This window comes from Cuculus canorus, chromosome 3 (assembly GCF_017976375.1).
Source record: "Cuculus canorus isolate bCucCan1 chromosome 3, bCucCan1.pri, whole genome shotgun sequence".
Lineage (NCBI taxonomy): Eukaryota > Metazoa > Chordata > Aves > Cuculiformes > Cuculidae > Cuculus > Cuculus canorus.
The window spans coordinates 32102957-32130351 of NC_071403.1; the positions used below are offsets into that span (position 1 = coordinate 32102957).

The 27395-nt window shown below is 41.0% G+C and overlaps 2 protein-coding genes across 3 annotated transcripts in view; one reads left to right on the forward strand and one right to left on the reverse strand.

Annotated features, from left to right (window-relative positions):
* WASF1 (WASP family member 1) overlaps window positions 1–5788 on the reverse strand; it is a 95065-nt gene extending 89277 nt beyond the window's left edge. Inside the window, exon 1 of one of the 2 annotated variants that reach the window (XM_054063672.1) lies at window positions 5542–5788. The gene's annotated coding sequence lies outside the window, so the exon portion shown is untranslated. Of the gene's footprint in view, window positions 1–4311; window positions 5049–5541 lie in introns of those variants that run through there. The other variant, XM_054063673.1, reaches the window with a different exon arrangement.
* A 786-nt stretch (window positions 5789–6574) lies between these two features.
* Window positions 6575–27395, forward strand: part of CDC40 (cell division cycle 40) — a 42032-nt gene continuing 21211 nt past the window's right edge. Inside the window, exons 1-3 of the mRNA XM_054063147.1 lie at window positions 6575–6837; window positions 18826–18912; window positions 20447–20576. Of these exons, the coding sequence (XP_053919122.1) occupies window positions 6646–6837; window positions 18826–18912; window positions 20447–20576 (409 nt within the window). The 5' untranslated portion in view covers window positions 6575–6645. The remainder of the gene's footprint in view (window positions 6838–18825; window positions 18913–20446; window positions 20577–27395) is intronic.

A 27395-nucleotide genomic window follows, 5' to 3' on the forward strand; every position in this document is an offset into this window, starting at 1 on the left:
TCTACGATACTGTGATTTATCTTTTTCTAAACTATCTGGATAATAACATACTTTGAGGAACAGATAAAAATTAAGGAATTTGTACAGAAAGGCACTTCCTTTGGTGTGTTTTTTCCTCACTTCTGATTACAGCTATAAATTGGGTCACAATGCTTCAGCAAACTGCAATGATACCTACATTTTCTTGTTATATTAATACCATTAATTTAGGAACCTCTAAGACGTATAGGGCATCTACTTTCTGCCTCCAAATCACACTGTTTTGCATATACTAACAATCAATTTTAGCTGTCATCCTGCTGTCCTTTCACACAGCTTGCTTAGATTTCTCAGGTGATCTTTCCAGTATTTCTGAATTTGATTAAACAATTTTGATACCTCAGCAAATACTACTACTTTATAAATCAAAATCTACACATGATTAATAGAAAATATTGAACAGCTTCTGATTTAAGACAAAGTTAAATGTTAAGTTATAGGAGGCTTATTTCTGTTATTTCCTCTCAGAGATTTTTGTGACCCATGACAATGTTATACCATTCATGCACGGCTTCTTTAATTAATAGGCTGGTGTGGGGAACCTTCAATTACACATTTAAAAGTATACATAAATTAGAACTGTATTAAAATTTAATCTGCTATGCTAATATTGCAATCAAAACCCCTAATAGATTAGTGAGGCACAATTGTCTTTGCAGAAGCAGTACTAGTTAGTACTACTGAGTCTAGTATTTTGTTTTTACCATATACTTCTGTTGATAGGCACTCACAACTCCAAGGGGTGAGACCTACGTGTACATGGTTTGTCGTTTAAGGGTGCCCAACAATTTTCAGATCCATTTCTATGCATAATTTGAGATAACTTGCAGAGTATGTTGGAATCTCCCCTTCAGTTACTTGAAGTCTACTGACCAGCTTCTACCAAATTTGACTCAAGTACGTTGAAGTTCTCCAAATTTGTGAAAACAAAAGCCAGACAGAGAACAGAGACTCTATTAATACTCCCAGTAAATTAATGCAGCTTACCACAGAGCAGGAAAAAGGGAAAAAACACAGTATAAATGCCCTAGCTATAAGAAATGCTTCAACAGAACGTAATGACTTTTTTTAGATGCCAAAAATCCCACCTGGATTTAGAATAGATTCGTGTTTTCTAATAAGTTTTAAGTGTCAGACAGTTCTGGCATTCATAATACTCTATTCCTATACAGAGTCTGCTATTAGAAGACTTAAGTTCATGTCGCAACCATAGCATTTAACTAAAAAGTCAATCAACAGCAATGTATGAACTCATTGAAAACTATTCATTATTTCTGTGCTTCATTGTTTCCTTTTGTTTACCTTTGCAAAAGGTAGTTTTGTAACTACTTGGTTATTCTGTAGTTCTTTATGTGTATAAAGTAATTTATTATACTAACACACTAGCATAAGTAAGCTAGCATTCAACTTCCCACTCTCCCCCAAAATATAATCACCTAAAAAACAAATATATTTTTAGAAATGTATATGCTTTAAAGGACAGAAAATGTCATCAAACTGGTATTTCTCTTTTCAGAGAATTAAGATAGCCAATATTAAATATATGAGAATTTCTGATTATGCTACTGAGTTTATTTTCCTGGAAGCCTATAATTACTGTTTCGCTGCCTCTCCAACACATTCTTTGTTCAACTTGTGTTATAAGATGTAAGTCAGAGCACTGCCTAAGCACTTGAGTAGTTCAAAGAGGCTACACAGTTTCTGACCTTTAGGGAGAAAGTGGCTCTGCAAAAAAAAATTATTGTGTTTGCAAAGTCATTTGAAGTAAGTATGACAGTCTAAGTTGTTCCAGTCCTATCCCATACCTTTTTTCCTTCAAAACCACATCTTGTAAACATGAAATATATAGCCTGTAATCTGTGTCAGACGACCTCAAGATCCCTCCCAAAAACTTAAAGAGACTGATTCACAGATGTACTGGAACACAGAACTCCTATTGCAATCTGGCGCCTTGGTATCTCTGAGAATCCGGGACATAGTCCAAAAAAACAAAAACTGGAAAAGGAGCATTATCACCCTTGCAGCAGGCAGAGTCTCCACGGTGACAGAAAAAGCAGACCGTGAGTTAAAGGTGCATCACTCTCCAAACAGTTAAATTAAATAGAGTACATTAAAATGCATCAGACACACAAGCAGAAGGTTATAAAAAGGCCCAAATGTAGTCCAAGTAATCTGGTAAGACTTTCATCATAATACCGTTTCTCAGCAGCCAAAGGCACAGGAACAAAGGAAAAAAACTTTTTCATTTTAACTCTGTATTTCACACAGACAATAAAGCCTTATATTTAAGTTCAATCCTCTGTCTCACAAATATCTAGCTTCCTCCCTGCTCCACTTCCCACCAAACTGCAGACCTACAGATCTTGGTGGATGAGAAGTGAGTGTATATGCAAGTGGGTTGATAGCATTTTGAGAGTCTTTAAAGTGTGTGTGTATATATATATAGAACAAGCAGGATTATATGGACCGTCTCCTGCAGGGAAGAAAAATCAACAGAAAACGCAGTGTTTGAGAGAAAGGATATCCATCATGGAAAGTGACAAAAAAAAAAAACTACGAAAGAACAAGTAAAGGGAAAATAAAGTAGGATAAACCCCATTAAAACACATACAGGGAAACAGATTTAATTATCTACTATAGGGAAGAAGAAACTGATGTGAAGGAAAAACTGTGAAATGTTGAATTAAAACAATACATTTCACCCCACCTTTTTAAGGAAATCAGTCTCATGCAGGAAGTGGTTGGAGGGGGGTGCCCCCCACTCAGAAACTGGCTGACTGAATTCAATCAAATTTGACAGAAGGGTAGAGGTCTCAAAGATAATCGCCCAAGAAAATGCTAAGTTCATGAAATCAAGATGCTATGAGCGTCCTGACCAAGGGAAAAGGCTGCAGTATGCATTAAGCCCATATTAGACATTAGATGATCCACAAAAGGATGAGACTATAGATGTTTCAAACAGGGGAAAAAAAAAATCCATTAGAGCTTACAATCATTTGTGAGATTTTAGAAAAGAAGGGGAAAAAGGGTAAGAAGCAAGGCTTCTGCTGCTTAAGGAACTACTCTTCTAAATTACTCCTTTGTCTTTCATCTGGGCAAAAAAAAAAAGGCAACATGGTAATACTTGGTACAGTATTCACCATCAGGAGTAACAACAAACAAGTGCCAAAAGCCCCTTTTTATATGCAAAAGTGCTGTACAAAGTGAGGCATTTTTACCTTCCTTTGGAGAAATCGAAGTGAGAGAAGCAAATTGCCTGCAAGGAAAAACAGCAGCAAAAAAGCTAGATGGAAAGAAAAGCCAAGTAACCCAAATCACCTTCCACCCACTCCTTCAGCCTGCCTTCAGAACCAACAGCATCCAACGCATAACATAATATGTTTTCTGGAACTCAGTTAAAACAGAACATACGCACAGCACTCAATAATCAGTGAGAAGACTTCTTTTTTTTAAAGCTGTATCACTCTTCTGATTTGATTTATTCTGATCAATCTCTTCTTGAATTCACCCATATTCATTTAATATCATTGTGTCAACGTTATCTTGACGCAAGTGACATGCAGCAATCCCTCAGCTTTTTCAAAAAAAACCCAGATTTTAGATAACTGCGTGCATATCCATCTACATTATTTCATATTCAAAAATGTCATCTGCATGCTTGCTAAAAGTGAATCTTTGCTGCAATTCAAGCAAAGAGAAACTTCAGACGGTGTTCCGTTGAATGCCTTCTTGTGTGCTTGCTTATATAGTAGCCTGATGGTACCAAAAGGCAACCAATTTAAACCAGCAAGCAACTTTCACAGGTTCTACAATGAAAGCACCTAGAATCCCATATGATTATATTTTACTGGCAAAAGATCCAGTATCCTTGGACACAACATAACTGAACATACTCAGGCAAACTACCAAAGCATCGTCCGTTAAATATTTCATATTGAAGGATAACAAAGCTGAATTAGTTTAATCATTTTTCAACATAATTCTCCAGCTAAAATATCACAGACTAGTTGCACAAATAGATGTTGAAACATTTCACTTCTCAGGAAGCACACCTTTCGACTTCAGACAACACCCAGCATCAGCATGCCAAGAAAAAAAGAAAGAAAGCAGTCACATGGAATCAGTTAACAATTACTGGCAATAAACAAATTGACTGCAACAGAAGATCCACATTTGATATTAACAAGCAGTGATTCATATGAAGCATCACACAGGCTTCCATATTTAGAGATTCATTATGCATACATTTAAGAGAAACAGTAAACTCACTACCTTATGAAACACTTGTTAAACTATATTTTGCTGTTGAAGATGCAAACAAAAGGGTCTCAGTGTTGAAAAATGTGGGACTTGAACCTCAAATTCTGATTCTAGTATACAACGAAGAGGCATGTCTGTGTTTAATAAATGGGAGCAGAGCAAGGTGCTGCGTCTGGATCCATGAACACTTTCTATTTCTCCTCACATTTATTCTACCAAGTTGTATCTTCTCAAGAAGAAGCGTTCATTTAAAAGCATGACTGCTGGAAAGAGTCGAAGTCACGCTAGAGCATTTAATTCCATTAAATGCCACTGTGTCACAATTAGATGTCACTCTATGTTCACTTTAATTCTGGAAGCACATGCAGTACGAAGGGAAGCCACGGCAATGTCCTGCTCCAGGTACCAGCGCATCCAGTGCCTATCCCGAGCACCAAAGCCAGCCCTCCAGCGCTCTGGACTTTCTTTTAATCCAGTGCAGAGATCCTGCCGGCTGGAGAAGTTGGAACCTACGTGCTCCTCCTGCTCCCAGCCAGACGAGATCTCCTAACAATAGTAGCAGTGTTCCAGCGGGAAGATCTGCCCTGAATTCGATCGAATACGCTCGCCTCGGAGCTGTGACACGGCCCGTCCCCACCTCTGCCCTCCGGAGCTCCGCTCCTTTCAGTGGGGACTGGGAGGGGACAACGGGGACCGGGAGGACATGGGGACCGGGGAGGGGAATGCATGAGGGGAGGCAGGAGAAACCGGGAGGGGATTGAGGAGGCAGGGGGGACGAGGAGGAGAGGGGAGGACCGGGAGAGGATGAGGACGAGGGGGCGACGGGGGGATCGGGAAAGGATGGGGGGTTTGGGGACAAGAGGAGGCAGAGAGGACCGGGAGGGGACGACGACGAGGGGGCACAGGAGTATCGAGAAGAGATGAGAACGAAAGAAGACGGAGGGACAGGGAGGGGATGGGTCTCCCCCGCCCGCCGGTCGCACCTGTCGGCGCTGACGTCACCGCCCCCGCCGGGCGCGGGGCGAGCAGTGCGGCCCCCTCCCCGCCGCCTCGCTACACGCCCCCTCCTCGCCCGCCGCCGCGGCACGCATCCCTCTATTCATTCATTCATTCATTCATTCATTCCCCTCTCCCTCCGCACGGACAAAGGGGAGCGGACCCGCACCTGGCGGGGACGGGGAGCAGGTCCTTCCCTCCCGGGCGCCCCGGGACGCGATGGAGGGCAGGGTGCGGGGCACTTACCCGGCTCCCGCGCTGCCTCGCACCTTCTGACCGCTCGCCTTGGCCGCTCGCCTCGGCCCCTCCCTCCCTTCCTTCCTCCCGTCTCTCTCCGCCCCCCGCGGGGCGCTGGAACTTCACGCGGCGCGTGCCATGGCGCGGGGCGGCGGGGGCGCGTGCGGCGGCGCGGAGCTAACCCCCCCTCCAGCCGAGGCTTCACAATGGGCACGGGACGGCGCGCGTGTCTGTGTGCGCGCGGGGGCGGGGCCTCGGCCGGGGAGGGAGGGAAACAGGGAGGAAGGGCTGTTTACCCAGCGGCCGGACCCGATGCTCGGGTTGGTCCGTGCGCCGCCGCCCCTGAAACCCCCGCGGTACAAGTAAGGAGCGGAGCCCACCACACCCCCACCGCGGGCTGCAGGTGGTACGGTCCGGCCCGCCGGCTCCCTCTCCCCGGTGTAGGCGGGTCCGAGGCGCTGATTGGGCGGCTGGGTCAAAGCCGGCTGCTGGCGGCCAATGGGGGGGAGGGGCGGGGCTCCCGGGGGCGCAGCCCGCGCTGCTCCGACCCGACCCGAGGTGGTGGGGACCTCCCTTGCCCGAAGCCCTTTGTGTGTTGGAGGCGGCGGGCGCCGACGAGCTGCCCGCTCTGTTGGAGTGGTTTTTCTCTTGCCGTGGTGCAGCGGAGTGCGGAGGGGAGGGCAGACCCCGAGCGCCCGTGAGCTGCCATCGGCCGGCGCGTTCCCCCGCCCCAGGAACGAGCAGCGGGAGGTTCTCCCTGGGAGAAAGCGGTGCCAGACAGTCCCCCCTCCCGAGCGGCAGCGCTGTGACACCCGTGCTGTGCCTCCCACACCTCACTGTCCGGCTGGAGCCGCGTTGCATGCTGGGACTTGTAGTCCCGTCTACGGGTCCTAGAAGGTTAATCACCAACCACAGCGAAGGAAATGAATATCCCCCTAAAACGCCTCTAGACCCCATAAAAGAGCGTCATTTATCATTTAAAACGTGTATCGCGTTTTATGGAGCTATCTTTCAGCGTGCGACCCCACCTCGCTCGTCCTGCGAGGGGAAACGGACGCGGCAAGCTCCGCGGAGCTGCCAGGACTCGTTCGTCCCGTCGCCCCCCGCGCCAAGATGTCGGCGGCCATCGCCGCGCTCGCTTCCTACGGCGGCTCCGACTCAGAGCCCGACTCGGAGCCTGAGGCTGAGGCCGGCTCCCGGGGCGCCGCCGTGCTCGCCAGCCGCGACGCCGTGCTGCACCTCCGGGCGCCTCCCGCCGCCCCCCCGGCCCTGGCCGTCGATGCGGCCCCGGAAGTGGCTGTGAAGGTGAGGCTTCCCGGCGGGACGGGGGCCCGCGCTGCCGGCGCTGGAGGCGGCCTTCCCGGGGTGGGGAGGTGGCATTGGCACCGTCTGGTCTCGTCCTGCCGCGCGAGGTGGGCGCCAGAGCTGGGGAGGGAGCGGAGGCCGTGCCCGGGGCTCGGCGTGGGGCCGGCGGTGGCGGTTAAGCTTGTTAAAGCTTGTTATCTTTGCAGGGTTTTGTCTGGAGCCCCTAGAGGCTCCTGTCTTCTGGTCGCCTCAGGTTAAGGTGTTTTTCTGTTTAGTTTGTCCAGGTGGTGGGGTGAAATGGATACTTGGTAGGTTGAGTGTATCTGTGTATCCAGAGTAGCTGGAAAGTTGATCAGTGTTTCTGGTTTCCTTCGAGTGTTGCTTGAGAAACCTCAATTTATCAAGTTCAGTATCATATTGGTTTGCTTTTGTGATTCCAGAAAGGAGGGAGGGGACAGGATGGTGTTGGTTTGGGTTTGGGTCTTCACTCTAGGCTATTAATTGGTAATCAGAAGCAGGCATCTGACCACGATGACTGTCAATATAATTGTGTTTCTTCCATTTGTTTTCAAAAGTTTCCTACTTGATAACAAAGAGATGGATGGACTCTTTCACTTTGTCATTAATTCATCTGCTGTTGCAACTGATCACGTTTGCATGTGTGTGTTATGTTGTACGTACTGACTAGATGTGCATTTTCTTATTCCTGTGAATCTTAGAAATATTTAACATATTGATTTGCAATTTCTGACAGACTGTTTTGTACGGGCTTTGAAAGGAAGGCTAATTGACATCTATAATATCTTTTGAGTGTGAATCATCATAATTGGCAAGTAGCTTTGGCTGTGTTCTTTGCCAGTCCTAACACTGTAGCAACAAGTTCTCCCTTTGCCATGGCAGCATAAAGGTTTATGCAGTTGCTTGGTGTCTGACATCAGGGAACTGATATGATAAAAAAAAATTCTGCTTATTTGTCCTTAGATCTGTTTCTTTATCTGGTTTGTGATGTAGCTGCAGAACTGCTGTGCCAGTATGGTTAAATGCCTGTTGCCTCAGTAGGAACAAGCAGTTGGAGGAAAAAGTTAGGTTTCAGTAGCGTGTTCCATTCAAATTTGTTTGCTAGGCTATGCCCTGAAAGGGATATCCACCACTACAGCTAGGATTGTATCTGCCACAGGCCTTCTGATAACCAAAATAAAAAGAAAGTGAGGTTTGTGAGCACCAAAATGGTTTGTGAAAATGTTGTCTATCATTTTTATTTGAGATCGTAGATGAGATGCGTAGAACTGAGAAGGTCAATGGCTTCAAGCTGAGGCTTTCTGAATACACAGTGTATTGGAGAGCATCTTTTAGCACCGTTATATTTGGGGAGTAACAGATCATTTCCTTGTAGAGTGATATCAGGCTTTCTTTTCAGACTTTTATGGTTCAAGAAAGAACTGCTGATCTGGACAACACGCTCTTAACACCTTCCATGTCTAAAAGTGATACTGACTCACTGATCAGCAGTGAAAGCTTGATAATTCTTCAAGGTTAGGAAACTGTGGTGGCTTGACCCTGGCTGGATTCCAGTCACTCTGTCGCTCACCCTCCTCGGTTGGACAGGGCAGAGGAAAAGGCTCATGGGCTGACAGAAGGACTACAGAAGGTAGTCTCCTCAGAGCGGCACAGGGGGATGGGAAGTGGGGGTTGTGGTCAGTTCACTGGAGATTGCCTCTGCTGTTCCTTCATCCTCAGGAGGACTCCTCATGCTCTTTTCCCTGCTCCGGTCTCCCATGTGAGTCCTACCCACAGGCTACAGTTCTTCATGAACTGCTGCAGCATGGGTCCCTTCCATGGGGTGCAGTCCTTCAGGAACAGAGTGCTCCATGGATCCCCAAACAAGGATTGCAAGTCCTGCCAGCAAACCTGCTGTAGCGTGGGCTTCTCTCTTTCCACAGGTCTTGCCCAGGAGCTTGCTCCAGCACAGGCTCCCCATGGGGTCACAGCCTCCTTCAGGCATCCACTTCCTCTGGTGTAGAGTCCTCCACAGGCTGTAGGTGGATATATGCTCGACCATGGACCTCCGTGGGCTGCAGCGTCACAGCCTGCTTCACCATGGTCTTCACTGGGCTGCAAGGAAATCTCTGCTCCGGTGCCTGGAGCACCTCCTCCCCCTCCTTCACTGACTCGGATGTCTGTAGAGTTGTTTTTCACTTAATCTCACTCTTCTCTCCAGCTACTGTTGTGCAGATCTTTCTTCTCCCCAGAGGTGCTACCACGTTGCTGATGGGCTTTGCCTTGGCCAGGGCGGGTCAGTCTTGGAGTTGACTGGCATTGGCTCTATGAGACATAGGGGAAGCTTCTAGCAGCTTCTCACAGAAGCCACCCGTGTAACCCCCCGCTACTACAATCTTGCCATGCAAGCCCAGTACAAAAGCCCTACTGAACAGATGTAAAAGACATAATATCACAAGAATTCTTTAAGTATAGGGTTGGAAGAACAGCAGGCTGGGTGAGGAGGGAAGCAGAGTTGCAGTTTGTTGGTATTACTTCACATGTGCAGTAATATTGTTGTTTTGACGTGAGTAAGGATCAAGTACTTTTAAGTGCATGGATATGTATTACACAAGGGACCGGGAATGGATAAGAAAGGATGGTGGTAAGAAGGGAGGCTAGAAGGGTTAGTCATACAATAAATATAAACAACAGCTGTACACAAGTGCATTTTTAGGAGTTGAGAATGTAAATCTTAAGTGATTGGTGTTCTAAATCCTCGTCCTAATCATTGCACCTGTTTCTGGTTCAGAATTTTCACCTGTTAACTTGCACAGACATTAGACTTACATGTACTTTAAAGAGGAATGGGTTACTCACTCTGTTAGCAAGGCATAATTGTTAGCACGCTCAGCCACAGCATTTGGGGATTTCTTTGTTGTTACTTAAATGTGCGTATCAAATATACCCCAAAGATGTTACTCCCAAGATGTATTTCTTCATTCTACAGAAATCTGCTGCTTCTTTGCCTCGAAGTGCATCACAGATTCAAAGATCATATTGTTGTGAAAATAATTTTCTATAATTGAAAACTGTACTAATTATTTCTAACTGTGGTTTAGAATTTTGAGGGGATGGCTTTTGTTACACTCTCTTCTTACAGTCTGCTGATCTTACAGTGCTGATCTTTATGTTAAATTACTCATAATAAATAACATTGAGCTATAATTACTGGTTACTTCAATTCAGTAGTACTTTAACTAATTTTAAGTTGGAAAGCCAACTAGATGAAAGCTTATGTTTCTAGTACTATTTTTAGCACCACTGAAGTGCTGAAAATGTTATAGTACCTGAGGGAACACAACAGAGGAAGAAAGCATGCACTTCTGGTCCCTTCATCTAGAACAGGATGGATTAGAGCTGCAAAAAGTTCAGAGGAGCACAGTGGGGCTGAATAAAGTTACTGCTTCTGTGCGAGGAATTATTGAAGAGACCAAAACTGGGAAAGAGATGACTGTGTTGAAAAGTGTGACAGAGACCTACGGAACCATTAAGTGGTGAGGAGAGGGTGTTAAATACTTACTGCTGCTTCCAGTATAGCAACTATATGCTAACTAGTAGTGGCTGGGTTCCCAAACAAGAGGATGCAGTTCTTCTTGCAACATGTAGTAGCACTATTCCTGTGCCAAGAAATATTGTGTATGCCAGAACTTTACACTGTTACAAAGAGAGTCTGGACAAGTACTTAGAAGAGATCCATTGAAGGGAGAGGTGCCAGTAAATACACAGATTTCTTCAAGCTTACAAAGGCAGAAGCTCTTCTGACCTGTAAATAGATGGCTGCTGGGACAGTGCAGCAGTAATGTCGTGTACACCTGCCCTGTTCTTACTCTTCCTTAGATGTCAAGTTATCATAAAGTTGATCTTTTCTTCTGTGGGGAGAGTGGATAGATTAATAAAAATATTTTCATACTCCAAATACATGATCAGGTAGCAGGTCAGCATGCCAGTGTTTTTGATAGCGGCTGTTTCACAAAAGCAAGGGAGTCCACTTGCCAACAGCCAGGGCTAGGAAATGCTTCCCTCCAGCAGTGGTCATTATGAGGGACAGGACATATGGAATACTTTTGTGTGGTGTCCTCAGCACTTGCACTCTGAGAGTGAAGGTTCAGTACTTCTTGTCCATCCCATCATGAACAGACTTTCATTCAGGTAAAAGTCAGATCATGAGATTTCTACAAAGATTTCTGTCAATTCATTGACTTGTGACATAGATGTGTCTATTCTCAGCCTCCTGCTGGTAGCTGTGTTTTCTGTATGGAACAAATAAGATCCTGCTCTCCTTTTTGTCCCTAAGATGCAGTAGGTTTCTCTGCTCATGGCAGAAGCAGATCCTCGTGAAGCGTAGTTCATCCATCCCCTCTGACTCTCTGGTAACTGCACTGGCTGAGCTTACACCATCCTGATGCTTTGGTACTGGTTGTCTGTGGATACTTTTTGCCTTAATCAGCTTCATCATGAGATTTAAGGCAGGTAAAATCAATATTAGGTACAACCTTTTTGTCTCTGTGATATTTTCCATGAGCCACTCACATGGCTTCCAGAGAAAAGAGTCTTCTCTCCCTCCCTCTTTCCAGTGCTGGAACACTGGTGCTTTCTGCTGCTAGTCAGGTCTCGTGCAGGCAGCAGTTCTTGTCTGTTACTCTAGCTTACATTAAGGAGAAATAAAGCTCACCTGAAGTAAGGTTTTAGGTCTTTCTGCACTGGAAGAGCATCTTGCTGAAGGATGGGTAGCTCCAGGCCAGTTGTGTTGGCTCTGGTTATTATGGGATGCTAACCTATTGAGAACTTGAGGTACTAGGTATGGATTTGCCATCAAGATTTCCTTCTGAGCATGGCAGCGCCCACTGGGCTGGGCTAGGCAGGCTCTTCATCTCTTATGCTCTTAAAGCAATCAGTTTTGTGTACTGATTAACTATGGTTAATGCAGTGAGAAGAAACCCAGAATACTTGAAGTAACCAAAGTCTGATAATCTAGACCTCCTGTGCTGTTAGCTATCCAGGAACTGTCCGAGAAAGATGAGTTTCTTAGTGGTAGCTTTTATGTGTGCAGTGAATTAGATTAATTAAGAACATAAACTGAAATGGTCAAATATAGATGCTCATTTACTTGGTCGTTAACACCACTGCATTGTGAGTGTTTGTTCCATGTTTTAATAATGCTGACTTTGATTTGAAAGTAGAGGCCAGCATGTGTTTCAAGTCCTATAATATAGCGATTTTCCTTTTTTCACTCTAAACCTTTTATTTTAGGATTCTTTCTCAGTTACATTTTGCTAGACATTACCAAAACCAATTATAATTAATTTTCTTACAGCTTCTGTGGATATGAAAAAATCACTCTAAGATTGCTCCCAAAGTACGTTTTTTTACTCCTGAATTAAAAATGCTGAAAGAAGTACAGGAAATTGCATGTTCTGTGAAGAAATCATTTTCAGGGGAAATGTTGTAGCTACAAGCTTTACTTTTGGTGAGAACATTTACTGTTTGATCTCCACCAGTTCAGGGCAAGACTTGGATGGGAGCAGATTTTACGATATTTGTCTATGGTATCTCCTTCACTGGTTTTGAGGATACTCAAATGGATTGGAATCGGCTAGGGTGGCCTGGCCCCCGATATAGGAGCTGGAGGGTTTGTGTTGACTTTAATATGGGAAGGAGATGGAAGTCTCAGGTCTGTTTTTCCTGTTGAGTCTAGTTTACCTTTGGTGCTATGCAGGTGTTCAGAAAAATACTGCTTCAGGGGAAGAAGCTGACCTCAGTCACATTTCTTAATGTTCTTTAAAACGTGATCCCTGTCTAGCTCTGGAGAGGAAAGATACAAAGTCAGTGTGTGATCATTCTGTAGTAATGATGAACATTTAGTGACTTGGAGGGTGTTATTTATTAGGAATGTTTTGCCTTCTTTTAGTACAGTGGGCTTTCCTGTTTTCTTTGACACAAAATATCTTGTAGAGTATGGGTGTTTAGAACTTGTCATCATGCGAGATGCTGAGAATGTAGCCTAGTTCAACAAAACCATTAAACATATGCTTTTCTTCCTGATTTATTTTTATTTTATTGATGTTAGTGGGATGGATGTTTACTGTTAGAAGTGTATGAATGGGTAGAATGACTAAAAGCTGGTAACAATCAAATCTTGATGTTGATACTTCACTGTAAACACTATTCATATCTGAAAATTATTGGAATGAGATAATACTATGTATTTGACAGCCCAAGTGGTTTATGCAAGAATGAGTAAGTGGCAAATTGTTTAAGTTTCTGTGGCTCATAGGATGGGGTCTTAATTTACCACATTTTAATTTAATGGATAATTAAAACTAATTTAGTTTTATGCAAAGCAGTCTGCCATTCTTAGCTCTTCGGCTAACCAGTAATGAATTTAGCTGGGCAGAAGGTGACATTGTAGGTTTATTACCTAAAATGTCCAGAAAAAAAAACCCAAACTGTATAGCCATCATAGCTCTTTGCTTGCATGATATGAAACTGTAAAACTCTGACCTTTGCCTTGGTCTAACAAACTTCATGTTTAGACTAATATTTGAGATTTTAGTACCAAATTCTGCTTCTAAATGCATGGCTGGCTCTCATTGAACTTACAGGTAGTCATATATTAATACACTGGGCATTAATTTGACTGAAAAGTTAAAATCTTGTGGATTAAAATGATTGTGAGTTGCTGTAACATAAACAACATTATATTCTTTGTAAGGAACCGGAACCAGCATCCAGTGTTAGAATCTATGTCGCAGCTTGCTTTTACTTAGGGTTTTGGTTTGATGTCTATTATAGGGGTTTGGCCTGTGCTTAATTAAAAGATGGTTTTGTCTTGCATACATATAAAATAAAACTTCTTGCAAGCTTTTTTTCAGATTTTCTTTTAATTATTGAACTATTTTGCATTCTATAAATTAAATACGTTTCACAGATGGTAATGATTTGGGCATTCAGGTAGGATTTTTCTTAAGAAAACAGGACTGTAGCTTGTTTAAGGAATCTGTTAGAAGGAAAGCTAATCTGATTTACTGTATTTATAGTCTAAAATCCTTTTTATTTCCTGTGTTCTTTCCTGTGCTGACTTATAACTGGCCGAAGGGCCTTTGTGGTAGGACAAAAAGAGGACACCTTGGCAGGAGCTAGACGTTCCGTGATCTCTAGGGAGTTATAACGAAGCACCTGGTTGTCTACACTTAGCATCAAATGCTTATTTATGTCTGAAAGTAGATTCCTTAGGCAAAGCCCTGAGTGCCCTTCCTCTATGATAGTGAGATGATTTGTTGTTGGATGAAACGAAACAGAAGCAGCAAAAGGAGAGCATTGAAGTAACAAAGCATTTTTTTTTACCTAATCAGGTCAAATCAGAACTATAAATCAACTTGATGTTGCATGTTAGTAAAAATTACATCTATTTAAAAAACAAACAAAAAAACCCAACTAGCACAGCAAGTAATTTAGTGATAAGACATCATCGTCTTCTTTCTTGCCTTGCATCAAGAGTGATACCTGTGTCTGGCTGGACAGACATTCGTTTAACCTGTCTCCCAAACTTCAGCAGATACACAGACTCCACAGTTTCAGTGTCTTGTTGTCCTCATATATGCTAAGTTTCATAATTTGAATCTTTTTTAGGCTGAATTAGTTTGTTTGACTTTTCTATACAGGTCATATTTTCTTAAACTTTTGAATCATTCTTTATTTTCTCTTTTGGAGTCTTTCTAGCAGCATGTGTCTTACCTGATATGTGGTGCCTGAAGTGGCCACTGTATTTTAATTGGGCTCTTACTCCCAGCACTGAGAGGAGCGGAGAAGTGACATGTAGAGCTGAAGACTGCAGTTCCATTGTATTACGTCTTCCAAGAAAGCCATAGTTAATAAAACATAGCTTCCTAAAAGTTCTTCTTTTCCACCTGGTATGGAGTGTACCACCTTTAATGATATTGCAGCATGCCATAAAGCCCACATTGCAACAATTTCCCAGTTGCAGCAAACATGGGCTGCTTCTCTGCCAGTCCTACAGCTGAACTTTTAGCTTTCTGTGGAGGAACACTGTATCTGTTTAAACTGACAGCATCTTGACCCCCCTTTTTTATGATTCCTGTACCTTTCTGAACAAGTGACTTAGAATAATACTTAGCACATCAATAAATTCACAGATTCCATTCCACAGAGCCACTATATGATGAATTGCTCACCTAAGGCTTTCAGATAAATCAAGATCTCTTGTGTATGACCAAAGGAAAAAACTACAGCACAGCAGAGGGACATGATCCTTTACATGTCCTTATCTCAGTCACAGCTCTGCCAGGCTGCTGCTTTTGTGATGCCTTCCCTGTTTGCCGTAGCCATGGCAAATGTGTCTAGAATGCATGTAGCCAAGTTGTCGGCTGTTGCCGGCATAAGAGGACAGTGTCGTAAGATCTGTATGTTTGCTCTTTTCACTTTCTGGGTCTTAGAAAGATGAATTCTCCTGAAGTGGTCTTCTGGTGATGTATGCAGTTCTACCCAGAGTTCCTCACTATGTGCAGAGGTTGCTTTCCTCTCAGAAAAAAAAACAAAACAAACAACTGAAAAAGCAAATGAACAAAACAAAACCCCCTATGAAATGCCTCAGTGCAGATAGCTTGCCAGTTTGTGAAATGATTGGTGGACTAGGTTAATATTTTTAATGTTTCTGCTGCCTACCACAGTCTTGTAATGCTGTACAAAATGGCATTAATCACGTGTTGGCCACAGGATGAGTTGTCTGCTGCAATTTGAACTCTTGCTGTAGACTGACATTTCAGAATATGTTGTGTCAATATTTTATTTTCCTATCAAGATTTCAAGTCTTTAAAATACTGAGAAGGTAAAGTGGGGATCTGGGACATGTTCAAATTATTCTATAAAGTGAAATAGTGTAGTGTAAAGATAACCATTATGTGCTTCAGCAGCATATTAACAGATCATCATTTGATGCCCAAATACATGAAAGCATGAATAAGGCTTGAGGTCTTGGGGAGCGTAGCTCTGATAAATGTAACTTGTGCTTCAATTTCAAGGCTCAGTGGGTTTAACACAGAAGGGCTACGCCTGTGGTGGTCTAGCGGAGAACATATTGTGTGGCTTCCAAGTGACTCAGCACAGTTCCACCGGCAGTGAAGTGCAACCAGAATTGCTATAATCATACAGCAGAGGATCAGCTTTCATGGCACAATCTGTTTCTTTTCTCAATTACCAAGTGGCATATAATAGGAATTAACAGGAAGAAAAGAGGAGGAAAAAGAGCAGAACTGAAAAATTCTTGGCTTTTTTGCAAAACTGGATTTTTCTCATTAGTTCAGTTTTAAGAGCAGAAAAAAAAGTGCCTTAATTTCAAGTAGACTGAGAACTGTTTAAATGTCACTGACAATTGATCAGATAATTTTTGCCATTTTATCAGTTACATTAATTTTTATTTTCTTGAATTATAAGGTTGGTGGATAAGATGTGAAGTCTGGCTGGCAAAACAAGCTGTATGATATGACTTGAAAAAGTTGTCTATAGTAAACGTCCTCAGGTCATGGAGCTGTGAGAGGAGATGCAAGTCTGTAGGTAGTACAGGTTAGGAGGAGATTTTGATGGGCTCCTACTCAAGGTGGGGACAGAAGGTTCCGGGTTTGTTGCTGAATGACTGGATTAGGCCTGCTGTGCTGTTCCGTGGCAGGTTCATAGTGTATGAAAGTCAGGGTTGTGAATGTACCAGTAGCTGTTGTCATCCAAGCCCAGTGAACTGGAAAGGTCATGTGATGACAGAAGGGAGCAGTGCAGTGGCAGGCAAGAGCAGTGCAATGGTTGGACTTGCCTGCTAAAATGATTGATTTGCAGTGAGAGTAAAGCTTTCTAGTAGGACTTAACAATTCTACTAAGACAGTGGTCTTCATAGAAAAATGGTTCATGGGATTGCTGGTGTAGTTAAAAACAAAGCTCAATGTGAGCTGGCAGTGTGCGCTTGCAGCTGTATCCTGGGCTGCATCAAAAGAAGCACGGCCAACAGGTTGAGGGAGGGGATTCTGCACTTCTGTTCCTCTCTTGTGAGACCTCATCAGGAGTATTGTGTCCAGTTCTGGAACCCTCAAGATAATAAGGATATGGAACTGTTGGATCAGGTCTGGAGGAGGGCTACAAAGATAATCAGAGGGCTGGAACACGTTCCCTACGAGGACGGGCTGAGAGGGTTGGGCTTGTTCAACCTGGAGAAGAGAGGGCTCCAAGGAGATCTTACAGCTACCTTCCAGTACCAAAAGGGTCTACAAGAAAGCTGGGGAGGGACTGTTCACAAAGGCTTGTAGTGATAGGACAAGGGGGAAGGGGTATAAACTGGAGAGGGGCAGATTTAAGCTGGACATAAGGAAGAGTTTCTTCACAATGAGAGTCATGAGGCACTGGCACAGGTTGCCCAGGGAAGCTGTGGCTGCCCCATCCCTGGAGGTGTTCAAAGCCAGGATGGATGGGGCCTTGGGGCAGCCTGGTCTGGTGGAAGGTGTCCCTGCCCATGGCAGGGGGTTGGAACTAGATGATTTTTAAGGTCCTTTCCAACCCAAACTATGATTCTATGAAAAAAACTTTTTTTTTTTTTTGAGCAGTTTTAACCAAATATAATGAGGTAACAAGCCAAAGATTTGTACATGCCATTTTTCTTTACTGTATTCTAGGAAATCAGGCTTTAAAACCTTATAAGTTTTGCATGCCTAAGCAAATTTGGTTGCAGTTGGCCTGCTGTTGAACTGGAGAGAAAAAGGCTTCTGGGCACAGCATGTTGGAGAATAGCTAACAATTTTAAATTGGTAAAGAACACACCATTCTGTTCTTTCAAGATACTATAATACAAACCAAGATTGAGTTTGTTCAAGGTAATTTTTTCTATCAAAGAAATTTTTTATTAAAGGAGTGAACACTAAAATTTGATTGTGCCACTTCCTTCTATGACTTGCAAATGCTTTTGGATCCTGTAAGCACTGGTCAAACACTGATGGTAAGATAGCTTTTTCAGTATAGCATGTTGTAAATCCCTTTCAAATGCATTTATTCTAGAATAAAGGTACAGGAAGGAATACTAGTAATAATAACACAAAATAACCACCTCCTTCATTAACTGAGCCATTAAGGGAGGGAGCTGGAGGAAGTAGTGTCAATTTAGGATGGGTGTAAATGGGCCTTTGCTAGAGATCTGTGAAAACAGGTCTTTTTAAGCACTACCCCCTACCAGGCTGTCTTCTTTTCTTCCACATCTTTTCTGTCTTCTGTTTGGCCACATGTGTCCTTCTGAGTTTTTCTTTTTGAGTTGCTTGAGAAGTTATTCTTTTGCTTTGCCCTCCTTTCTTGTCCCTTTATCTGTCAAGTTAAGTTTTTCTCACAACAGGCTTGGAAATGTGCTTAAATGCTGAAGGTGAATTATTTTTATACCTTTTGGTAAAAACTTGGAGGTAGGGATCATTGGATTCTCTGCAACTCATTGTTATATATATATATGCGTGCTCTGATGTCTAATGTTTTTTCCAAACTATATTTTGAAACAGAATATTTTGCTTGTGACTACTTCTATCTTTTGTAGAAATTTAGATTTTGCAATTTTATATATTATTGGTGACTGGTTTTATTGGTTCTTTTTTTATCAAGGTCTGTTTTTTTTAAACATCCTCCCCCCCCAAAAAAAAAGCATTTGCCTACAATATTGCTGTTGGTTTTTAAAATGTGTAAATGAAATCTTTAAAGAAGATTCCACATGTATCTTAGACTGAATTTCTCAGTGAGGGCCCGACATTAAGTTTGCAATCAGTATTTGTTAAAAATAGAAAGATTGGCCAAGCTACTTTTCTTCTCTAATGATGCTAGAAGTGTCAGCTTGAATGACAGCACTAATTTGGTCTGAAATGGGGTAATATCATATACTTAAAAGCCTCTATGTGAAAATTAATGTCTGTTTTATTTCAGGAAGATGTGGAAACAGGAGTCCACCTTGATCCTGCTATCAAGGAAGTTCAGTACAATCCCACCTATGATACTATGTTTGCACCTGAGGTAAGAAACAGTATTGATCTTTAGAGCAGAAATGCCTTTGACTTAAAAGGTATTGGTTCTTTAAATCTTCTGTGAAATTCATGTAAGATATATCTTATTTGGATGCTTGCTGTATTTTGAAATATGCTTTGGATAAATGGTAAAAAAGATTCTACATGTGTTGCATTTTTAATACTTGAATTTTAGTATTCTTTATAAAGCTGTTTTAAGAAGAGTCAAAGTGTTTATCAGAACTATAGCTACAAAAATTAAAAAGCTTTGTAAAGGTGTTGAGTAAAACATGAACTGCATGTAGTTTCTTACTATTTTTCACATTTTTGCTATTTACTTATCATGCTACTTAGAGCAAAATGAATGGTTGTAAGTCTTGTGGTTATATGGCTTTTAAGAGGAGGATTGAAAATTAAAACCCAAGTACTTTCAGTATAACTGTTTGCATCAGTGTTAAGTATTTTAGAAACTTAAGCTATGCTATGTGTGTGTAGTGAAAAAAACATTTTAGGCTGAATTTGGGCTCGTGCCATGTGGAACACTTTCTATTTCATTATAACTGACAGGGCAGCTGAAAGGTAAAAATAACTGTTCAAGGATTTAGCTTTATTCAGTATTTAACTACTTTGTACTGTTTGTCTGCCATTAGATTAGGGGTCAGCATTCCAGGGAGACAAAGGCTGCGTCCTTCTGAAATTTCTACATTAGTTATACGTAGAATACGGTAGTTATACTGTAGAAAACGGTTTGTGAAACCACATAAATTGACCTTGTCATAGTAAGCTTGCATTTTGCAACACAACAAAGCTGTGAAGCCTGTGAGCAAAAATACCAATTTAAACTTATTACAATGTTGCCTTGTGTAAGTGTTTTAGTTAGGGAAGCCTAATGTGGGACACTCATGTGTCTGCAAATATGACTGACAAGCATAGGGGTTACAATTAAATTTAGTTTTATATTAGTCTCAGTGTACTGCATTTGTTTGTATTCATTATTTTTGCCGTTAACCATGGCATGGCAAGGAAGGCTACCTTTTGTCATCTTGCAAGAAGAAAAGCAAGGCAGGGGTTCCTAAGTGAATTTCCTGGAATAATACTGCAAGTCCCCAGTTGCTTTTTAAATGCATGGAAGTATTGTTGGAAGTATGATTTCTATTAAGTACAGGAGTTTAGTAGGACCTGGTATCTCTTTCTTGATATCTCGCCCTTACAAGGACAGTATGTTGTGGTTTTGTCTTCTGAGTGCTTGTACTGATCATATAGTGAATGGCAGTGTTTTGTGTCAAATAGGTAATATTGATTTGTCCTGTGTGCGAGGGTAGAAAGTTCAATCACAAAGTGAGCTGCTTAAAGCATGTGTGTAAGCAGTCTCTGTAAAATAACAAAGAAGCTTATTCAGTAGTCATAAAGAATAGAAATAGAAAGTTGAAGTGATTTTACGATAGTTTTTGAAAGACAATTTTTTTATTTTTTTCCTGCGAAAGTACACACATATGAGTAAGAAATTAATTCTGATATAGTTTCTTTTAATACAATTGATGTAGTTTGGACCAGAAAACCCATTCAGGACTCAGCAAATGGCTGCACCTAGAAATATGCTTTCTGGATATGCAGAACCAGCTCACATCAATGACTTCATGTTTGAACAACAAAGAAGAACATTTGCAACCTATGGTAAGTCCTTAACTGTGGAATTCACTTCCACCTTTATTATGCCCAGGTTGGACAAAATAAGTTGTTTTCTATAGAACAGTGAATAGGACTATAAGTTCTCTAAGTTACTTTTAAACAGAATTAATAATAATGGGGAAAGGTCTTGGAACAAGAATCCATACAGCTGGAGATTGTAGTATTTATTTGGAAAGTCTCATTTTGCAATTCCCTTTGAAATTCCCTCCTACTAGACCCTTTTTAATTAATCCTTTCATTAGTTGCATCAGTGTAGAAAATACAAATCAAAATTTCATGCTTTTAATATGATAAGGAACTGTAGATCTGTCATGCAAATAGATTCCATCATGTGGTTCTAGCTAAAGGTAGCTCTCTCAAAGCCAAAACGAAGCCTTACTGAGTTCTTCAGAGTGGTTGCCTCTGTAGATACAAACTGAATGAATGGGAATTGAAGGAAGTGGCATCTGCTTGAAATAGTCTTAGCAAAGATACAGCCAAAGGTGTATCTCTGTATTGGTGGTCATAGCTGCAGCTTTCTTGAAGAACCTTGTCAGTTGTAAATAGTTGCATTTGAAAAATGAAGCATTTGAGTTTTGGAGAGGCTTGAGTTTCAAGCAGACTTTTTATGGATTGTAAGAAAAAATATTTTTTTAATAGGGAAAATGTGGAAAGGCTATGGATTCTAAGCATTCTTTTGGACATGTTTGAAAGAATGAAATTGCCCTGTATAACAGTGACTAATTTTTCTCGTGTTTCACTGTAAGCTTTCATGTCTGTTTTAAACTTGACTGCAAGTGTTTGTCTTGCAAATACCAAATACAAATCTTTGTTTCCCCTTGACGTATAACTCTATATTCTTCAGATTCAGTGTGTTAGGCAAGTTCTGATACCTCCTGTGTAAACTTAGTGTCACGAAACTCAACTTTTTGCATGTGTGTGGCTTTCTTTTTTTGTATTTACATTCAAAATACTCCTTGTAAACTGTCATGCCTCAACATCACCTCCGTACATCTAAGTCCCTTTAATTGCATTAGGGCTTTATGCATACATTAATTAACTTATTGCATTCTGTGATGGGTGGAGTTGGGACTTTATTGCTGGCATCTGTGGAAGCCATGTATTATAGTGAAACCTGGAAGAAAAATGTGTGTAAAATCAGAGGTTATAACATCCTTAATTTCTCTTTGTGTTTGGGTTCTATTAGTGGTTTTCTTGTTGATATTAAGAATTGGAATGTATAGAAGAGAGCTTATTTTCTTTTACACAGTTTTAGCTAATAGGTACTTTTCACTTAATTATTAGGATGTGGAATGCAAGCAAAATGCCAGTATTAAGAGATGGTTGTGTTGTTCCATAGCATAAGTTTAACTTACTTCACTGCAATTTTAATGTTAGAACTTGACAGATAATGCAGGTAAGAGCCTATTCAGGACCTGAATAGACAGATTAGATTTTGTTCTGTGAAATGTTACAGTAAGGAGCAGAAGAATGAAGCAAGCAAACACAGATCAGTCCAAATACTTTTTTTCATATGCAGTCTGTCAACCAAGGGCAACGTTTCTATATTTGTTAATTTTGAGTGAATTTGTTGGTTTTGTTGGGTTTGGGTTTTTTTTCCCCACAAATTTGTCCAGCTGCTCCTTGAACCCATATAATTTTTCTGTGTACGTTGTAACCTACTGCAGGCCATTCTGTAGCTTACCAGCACCTTGTGTGAGCAAGTACCTCTGTTTTGAACTTGTGGAACTTAACAGCCCTCTAGTTTGACTTGATATCCCCTAGTCTCTTGTGAGCAGTCATTTCTTATTCACCATTTCTGTCTCGTTCCTGATTTTTATAGATCTTGGCCATAGCTTCATTTCAGTCCGCTTTTTTTCAGCTTGAAAAGATTCGGTCAGTCTTCTTGTTCCTCTGTTACAGCCTTTCCTTCCTATGGCTGTGTTTGTTTCTCTTCTGTGTCTGTGCTAGTTCCACTGTATCATTCCCGAGATGAAGAGCAAAGCTATGCACAGTGTTTAACCTGTAATCTCCCCATGAATTTGGTCTGTGGCTTAATAAAGTGAGAGCCTTTTTCCCTTCAGGTTCTAAGAATTCTAAACATTGCATTTTTCTCTGTGACTTCGAGCAACTTTGTAAAAGCTGCTTTCTCCCTTAATATGTCAACAGCACGGGCCTGAGCATGAATCCACCAGTCAATCTCCTGTGCTGAGGACACCAACCATTTTTTCTTGCCAGTGTTTTAATAACTTTTAATCAGTTGAACACGTGAAATGCTGTGTGTTTTTATAGTGTCTTTGAGGCACCATGTAAATAGTCTAAATTGGTGTTGTGAAGGTATCCAGCCTCAGTTGAGCTTTGCTCAGAAGTGTTCTGGAGGTTTTGTCATTGTGGTTTACCTGTACAGAAAGCTGTGTTGTCTGCTCTGCCATGATCTATAATGTGCATCCAAGTGCCTACTCATTGTTTTCTTTATCATAGTTTCTACTAGTTGAAACATCTAACCATGCAAATGTCTGACTGATTGACCTGTAGTTCGCTAGATCTCCTCTGCAGCGTCTTTTGAAATGGCATTGTATTTGATACGTTCCATTTCTGTCATATTGAGAAGGTATTAGGTGAGAGGTTTTTTGCACTGGCTTTAGATCTCTTGGATGACTACCGTCTGGTCCCGATGTTTTTTTACTGCTTATTTGACTCTTCAGTCATCTGACTTAGAAGTAGAAAGAAAGGTTCTAGCACAGGAGCCTCCCAAAGCTCCTCCATAATGAACATGTTTTAAAAAAACTCACTGATGCTCTCTTTTCATCCCTTGATCATCTGTTGACCTACATTCTGTTTGGTGTGCTTTCTGCCCTTACACTCTCTGACAAAGTACGTGTGAGTTTTTATATCTTATGTGGTTTTCTCAGTTTTTGGTTTTGTAATTTTTGGGGGAGGAGGAGCTGCCTTACCGTAGTTTTTACTTTGTCTGCTAGAGTTTGGTTCGTTGTATTTTTCACATTTGGATGCAACTTCAGCTCTTTGAAGAAGAGTTCTTTATTTCTGATGGTTTCTCTTTACATGTTGTTCAGCTGTGCACCCTTCCTCCTGGTCTCTTTAAAGTCATCTTTTAATAGCTGGCAGGCATTAGTTCTTTTTCTCCTATGTGGTGTCTTTGAACTGTCCCTGCATTTGAAAAACGCTTTACCTTTTGGTGCTCACTTTCTGTTCCTTTTTTAATATCTTCTTTACTTAATGTAGCCCTCCTGTTTTGAGACTGAGATTATTGTAGTAAATGTTTTTATGACTTTAGTTACTTTCTCAGCAATGTTGATTTATACTGCATTATGGTCATTGTTACATCATGTACCCTTAGAAAAAAAAATCTCTAAGTTTTCTGCACTGCTCGGTTGACCTTTTTCTCATATGAAACTCCAACACGGGCTACTTCATGGTACATGTACCTTGTGTAAAAATGCTGTTTTCACCACATTTTGGTGTAGAATTTGCAGTCTGCTACAAGGTGGTGACTAAAATATCTCATTCATACTGAGCTTCTTTTCCTAGCACCTGTTTAATCTCCATTACCATTTCATGGTTGTTGCGTCTTTTGATTGAACCGTCAGTAAGGGGAGTCCTGGCAACTGTACTCACCACTTAAACCTGGAATTTCAATCCAAAGGATTCTTTAATGCATGTTAACGCTATTAACTTGTTAATTTGATTTGCCTTTAAGCTTTCTGTAGCGTGCAGCACATTTTTTCCTACTGCTGACCGTCTTATTTCTGTATTCTTTCTGCCTGGTAAAGAGAGTATTCTGTCCAATTATATCAGTATTGTCCTACCAATTGTGTTAGTTTCTGAATTTAAAAGATTTAAGATGCTCAAATTTCACTATGTATTATTTTTAGCCTCTGCCATTTTGTATGCGTACTTGGATTTTCCATTTTTCTGCCTTCAGTTTAAATGGGATTCTGTACTTATTGCTGTCCCTGTTATTTGAGGTTTCAGTTTTCTGTGCTACCTTTTGCTTAAGGATGTGGCTTTTTTGAGATTGTGTGTCATTCCAAATTACTTATTTTTCTTTAACTATTGTCTGTTTAATCTGAAAGCATTATTTGAACCTTCTCAGTAGTACCAACAACCTTTTAAATCTACATAAGACCTACCCACCTCAGTAAGGTTCCTCTCATTCCATAAGTTTAGAGAGGTGGAATTGACACAGGCATGGAGATGTTTTCCACATTAGGGTTAAGACCTGAAGTTTCTTTTTGTGATGAATAACCTCTTGAGAACAAGCTGCCCTTCTAGGATATATTTTATACAAATTCAAAAATACCATGGCTTAATTGAGTCAATTTTGTACCATCCTTCAGTCCATAGAAAACTGAGGAAGAACATGCCAAATATAAAACCTCAGGTCTCTAGCAGGTCAAGCAGACCTCAGCTTCTTTATTGAGAACGTCTCTATAATACCAGCAGATGGAAGTAGTCTGGTATCTGCTGCTGTCTTTTTATTCTGTAGGATAAAAAACATTTTAGTTCAGGTATATAATATACAAAAATAAAGGCCATATCTTAGACTGCTCTTCTCATTCTCCATTTTTTTCCCCTCACACTGGCTTCTTAAGCTGTCATTTCATCTTTGACCCCCAAGAGATTGTGAACCCTTGTTATTGTGAAAGCAAACTTGCTTCTCTTGTCTTCCAGACTCCCGAGAAGAAGTCAGGGGATGTTCAGGTTCTGCATCCACACATGGCAGCTGGAAACCAATGATCTAGTCAGGTCTCTTTGAGTTGAGTGAGAATTGCTTCAAGGTCGTTCTGATTTTTATACTATTTTGCATGGGTTTAAAATCTATCTAAATAGTCTAGTTGTATTTTTTCCACAAGTGTAACAGTTGAGATTTTATTGATACTACCCTGAACCTTTTGGGCAGCAAATTACACTATTTTTCATATTCCCTTCAAGTGGCCCTATGAAGCCATGGGTCATTGTTGCCTCTAATGTTTCACACATTGAAACTACCTATGAGTCTACCAGATTTTTGCCTTCCATCTTTAATCTCTCTTTAGACTGACAAGCGCATTTCTTCAACCTTTCCTAGGCCTGCCACGCACACTCAAGGTTTTATCATTTATGTTATTCTCAATTTTTATCTAAATTTCTCTTTAAAATACATTGCTTTAAAACTGGGCACGCCAATCTAGATTAGGTCTTGCCAGTGCTGTTCCATGCTTTATAGAGGTTTTCCTTTGAAATAAATATCAGGTTTCTTTTTTATCTTTTTTTTTCCATTGGTGTCAGATAGACTTGTTAAATCTATCAACATGCAGCCTATATCAACACTTGCAGCCTATATTTTTTTTCATCTATACCTAATCAGTTATTTTCTTTTTTTAGTATTTGTCATTTCAGCATGTCTTTGCTGAAAGACACCATGTCTTTGGTGTCAGCTGCAGGTTTTACAGGTATGTGATCCTTTGCTGATGGCATAATCCGTTAAAATAGTGAGTAAAATGGTTCGGTTAGGCCATTTTATAATCTTGTGTAAGATCCTCTCCCAGTTGGATGGAAAAACAGTAATAATTACTGTACCCGAGTATGATGTTATTTTAATTGGTAACCGGTTTTGCATGTGGAATGATAGGTAATCTACTCTATTTTGAATCCATTGATGTAAGGCAATCTTTTTATATTAATATAATTTCAGCTATTAAAAAGAAGGCTTTCTCAATGGAAAACAAATTTCTTTTCACAAGCCATTATGAAATAAATGGCCAAAAGCTTAATTAGCATTATTTTTCCAATGTTGTGGTCCTTGGAGCGTAGCTAAAAAGGCTATGAAGTCCTAAAACACAAGCACTTCTTTATTCTTTTCCACTTGTATTCTCAACAGAAGCAGTCTCTTCTCTTGAAAATTCTCTTTTGGGCATTATTAAAAAAATAGGCAATATACTCTCCTTAATTAAGTGGGCATATATGAATTTTCAGTATGTAGCAGAGTTACGGCTTATTTTTTATATGCTGCACATAATAATATGGTAGAAAAATAATTTCTTAGCTCTTTCAGCATCAGTACTCACTAGAAGTGGACCGCTTCATTCATGTAGCATTTAGTATTTTAAAATGTCTCCTTCAGGAGACATTAATGTCATATTTAATAAGAAAGAGTCTTCTATCCATAAATCTCAAAGCTCTTGATGAGTGTTCAGTAACTTGGTTATAACAGGATTACTTCATCAGTAAGACTGGTATTTTAAGAGCTTAAAATTGCTCTGGCTTGGAAATAACACTTTTGATTTTTCGTCTCCTTATGTTACATGCAACACCTACAGTCGCTATCAGATCTTATAATTGTAGGCACTTTATTCTCTGATTGCTTTGATTGTGCAGAGAGGCCAGTGCAGTCGGAATGGGTTAGTCCAGCTGCACTGTTCCGCATACCTGAGCTGCCGTGGCTCTCTGCGTGCTGCGTTGAAAAGATACTGTAATTAGCCATCTTTCTGGAACACACATCAAAGTCTGATTATTTAACTAACCATTTTCAGGTGCACTGAAATTATGGATGTGGGTGGAATTGTACCTTTCCTTGCTAAAATGTAGCATGAAATATCTACCTCCTGAAAAAACTGAAGGAGACATAGGAGTCAGGGCACATCATGTGGCATACCAGCTGAATAGGATAAAAGCAAGCTGTCTTTTGCAGCTGCATTTAGGAGTCCCAGCCAGAAAGTAAAGCTGCTCTTTCACATATCCACTAGAAAGTAGAAATTGTTCAGAGCTTTTCTGTGAGAATGATGCTGGACCAAATTCAGCGCAGCTATAAGAAGTCTCCACTTC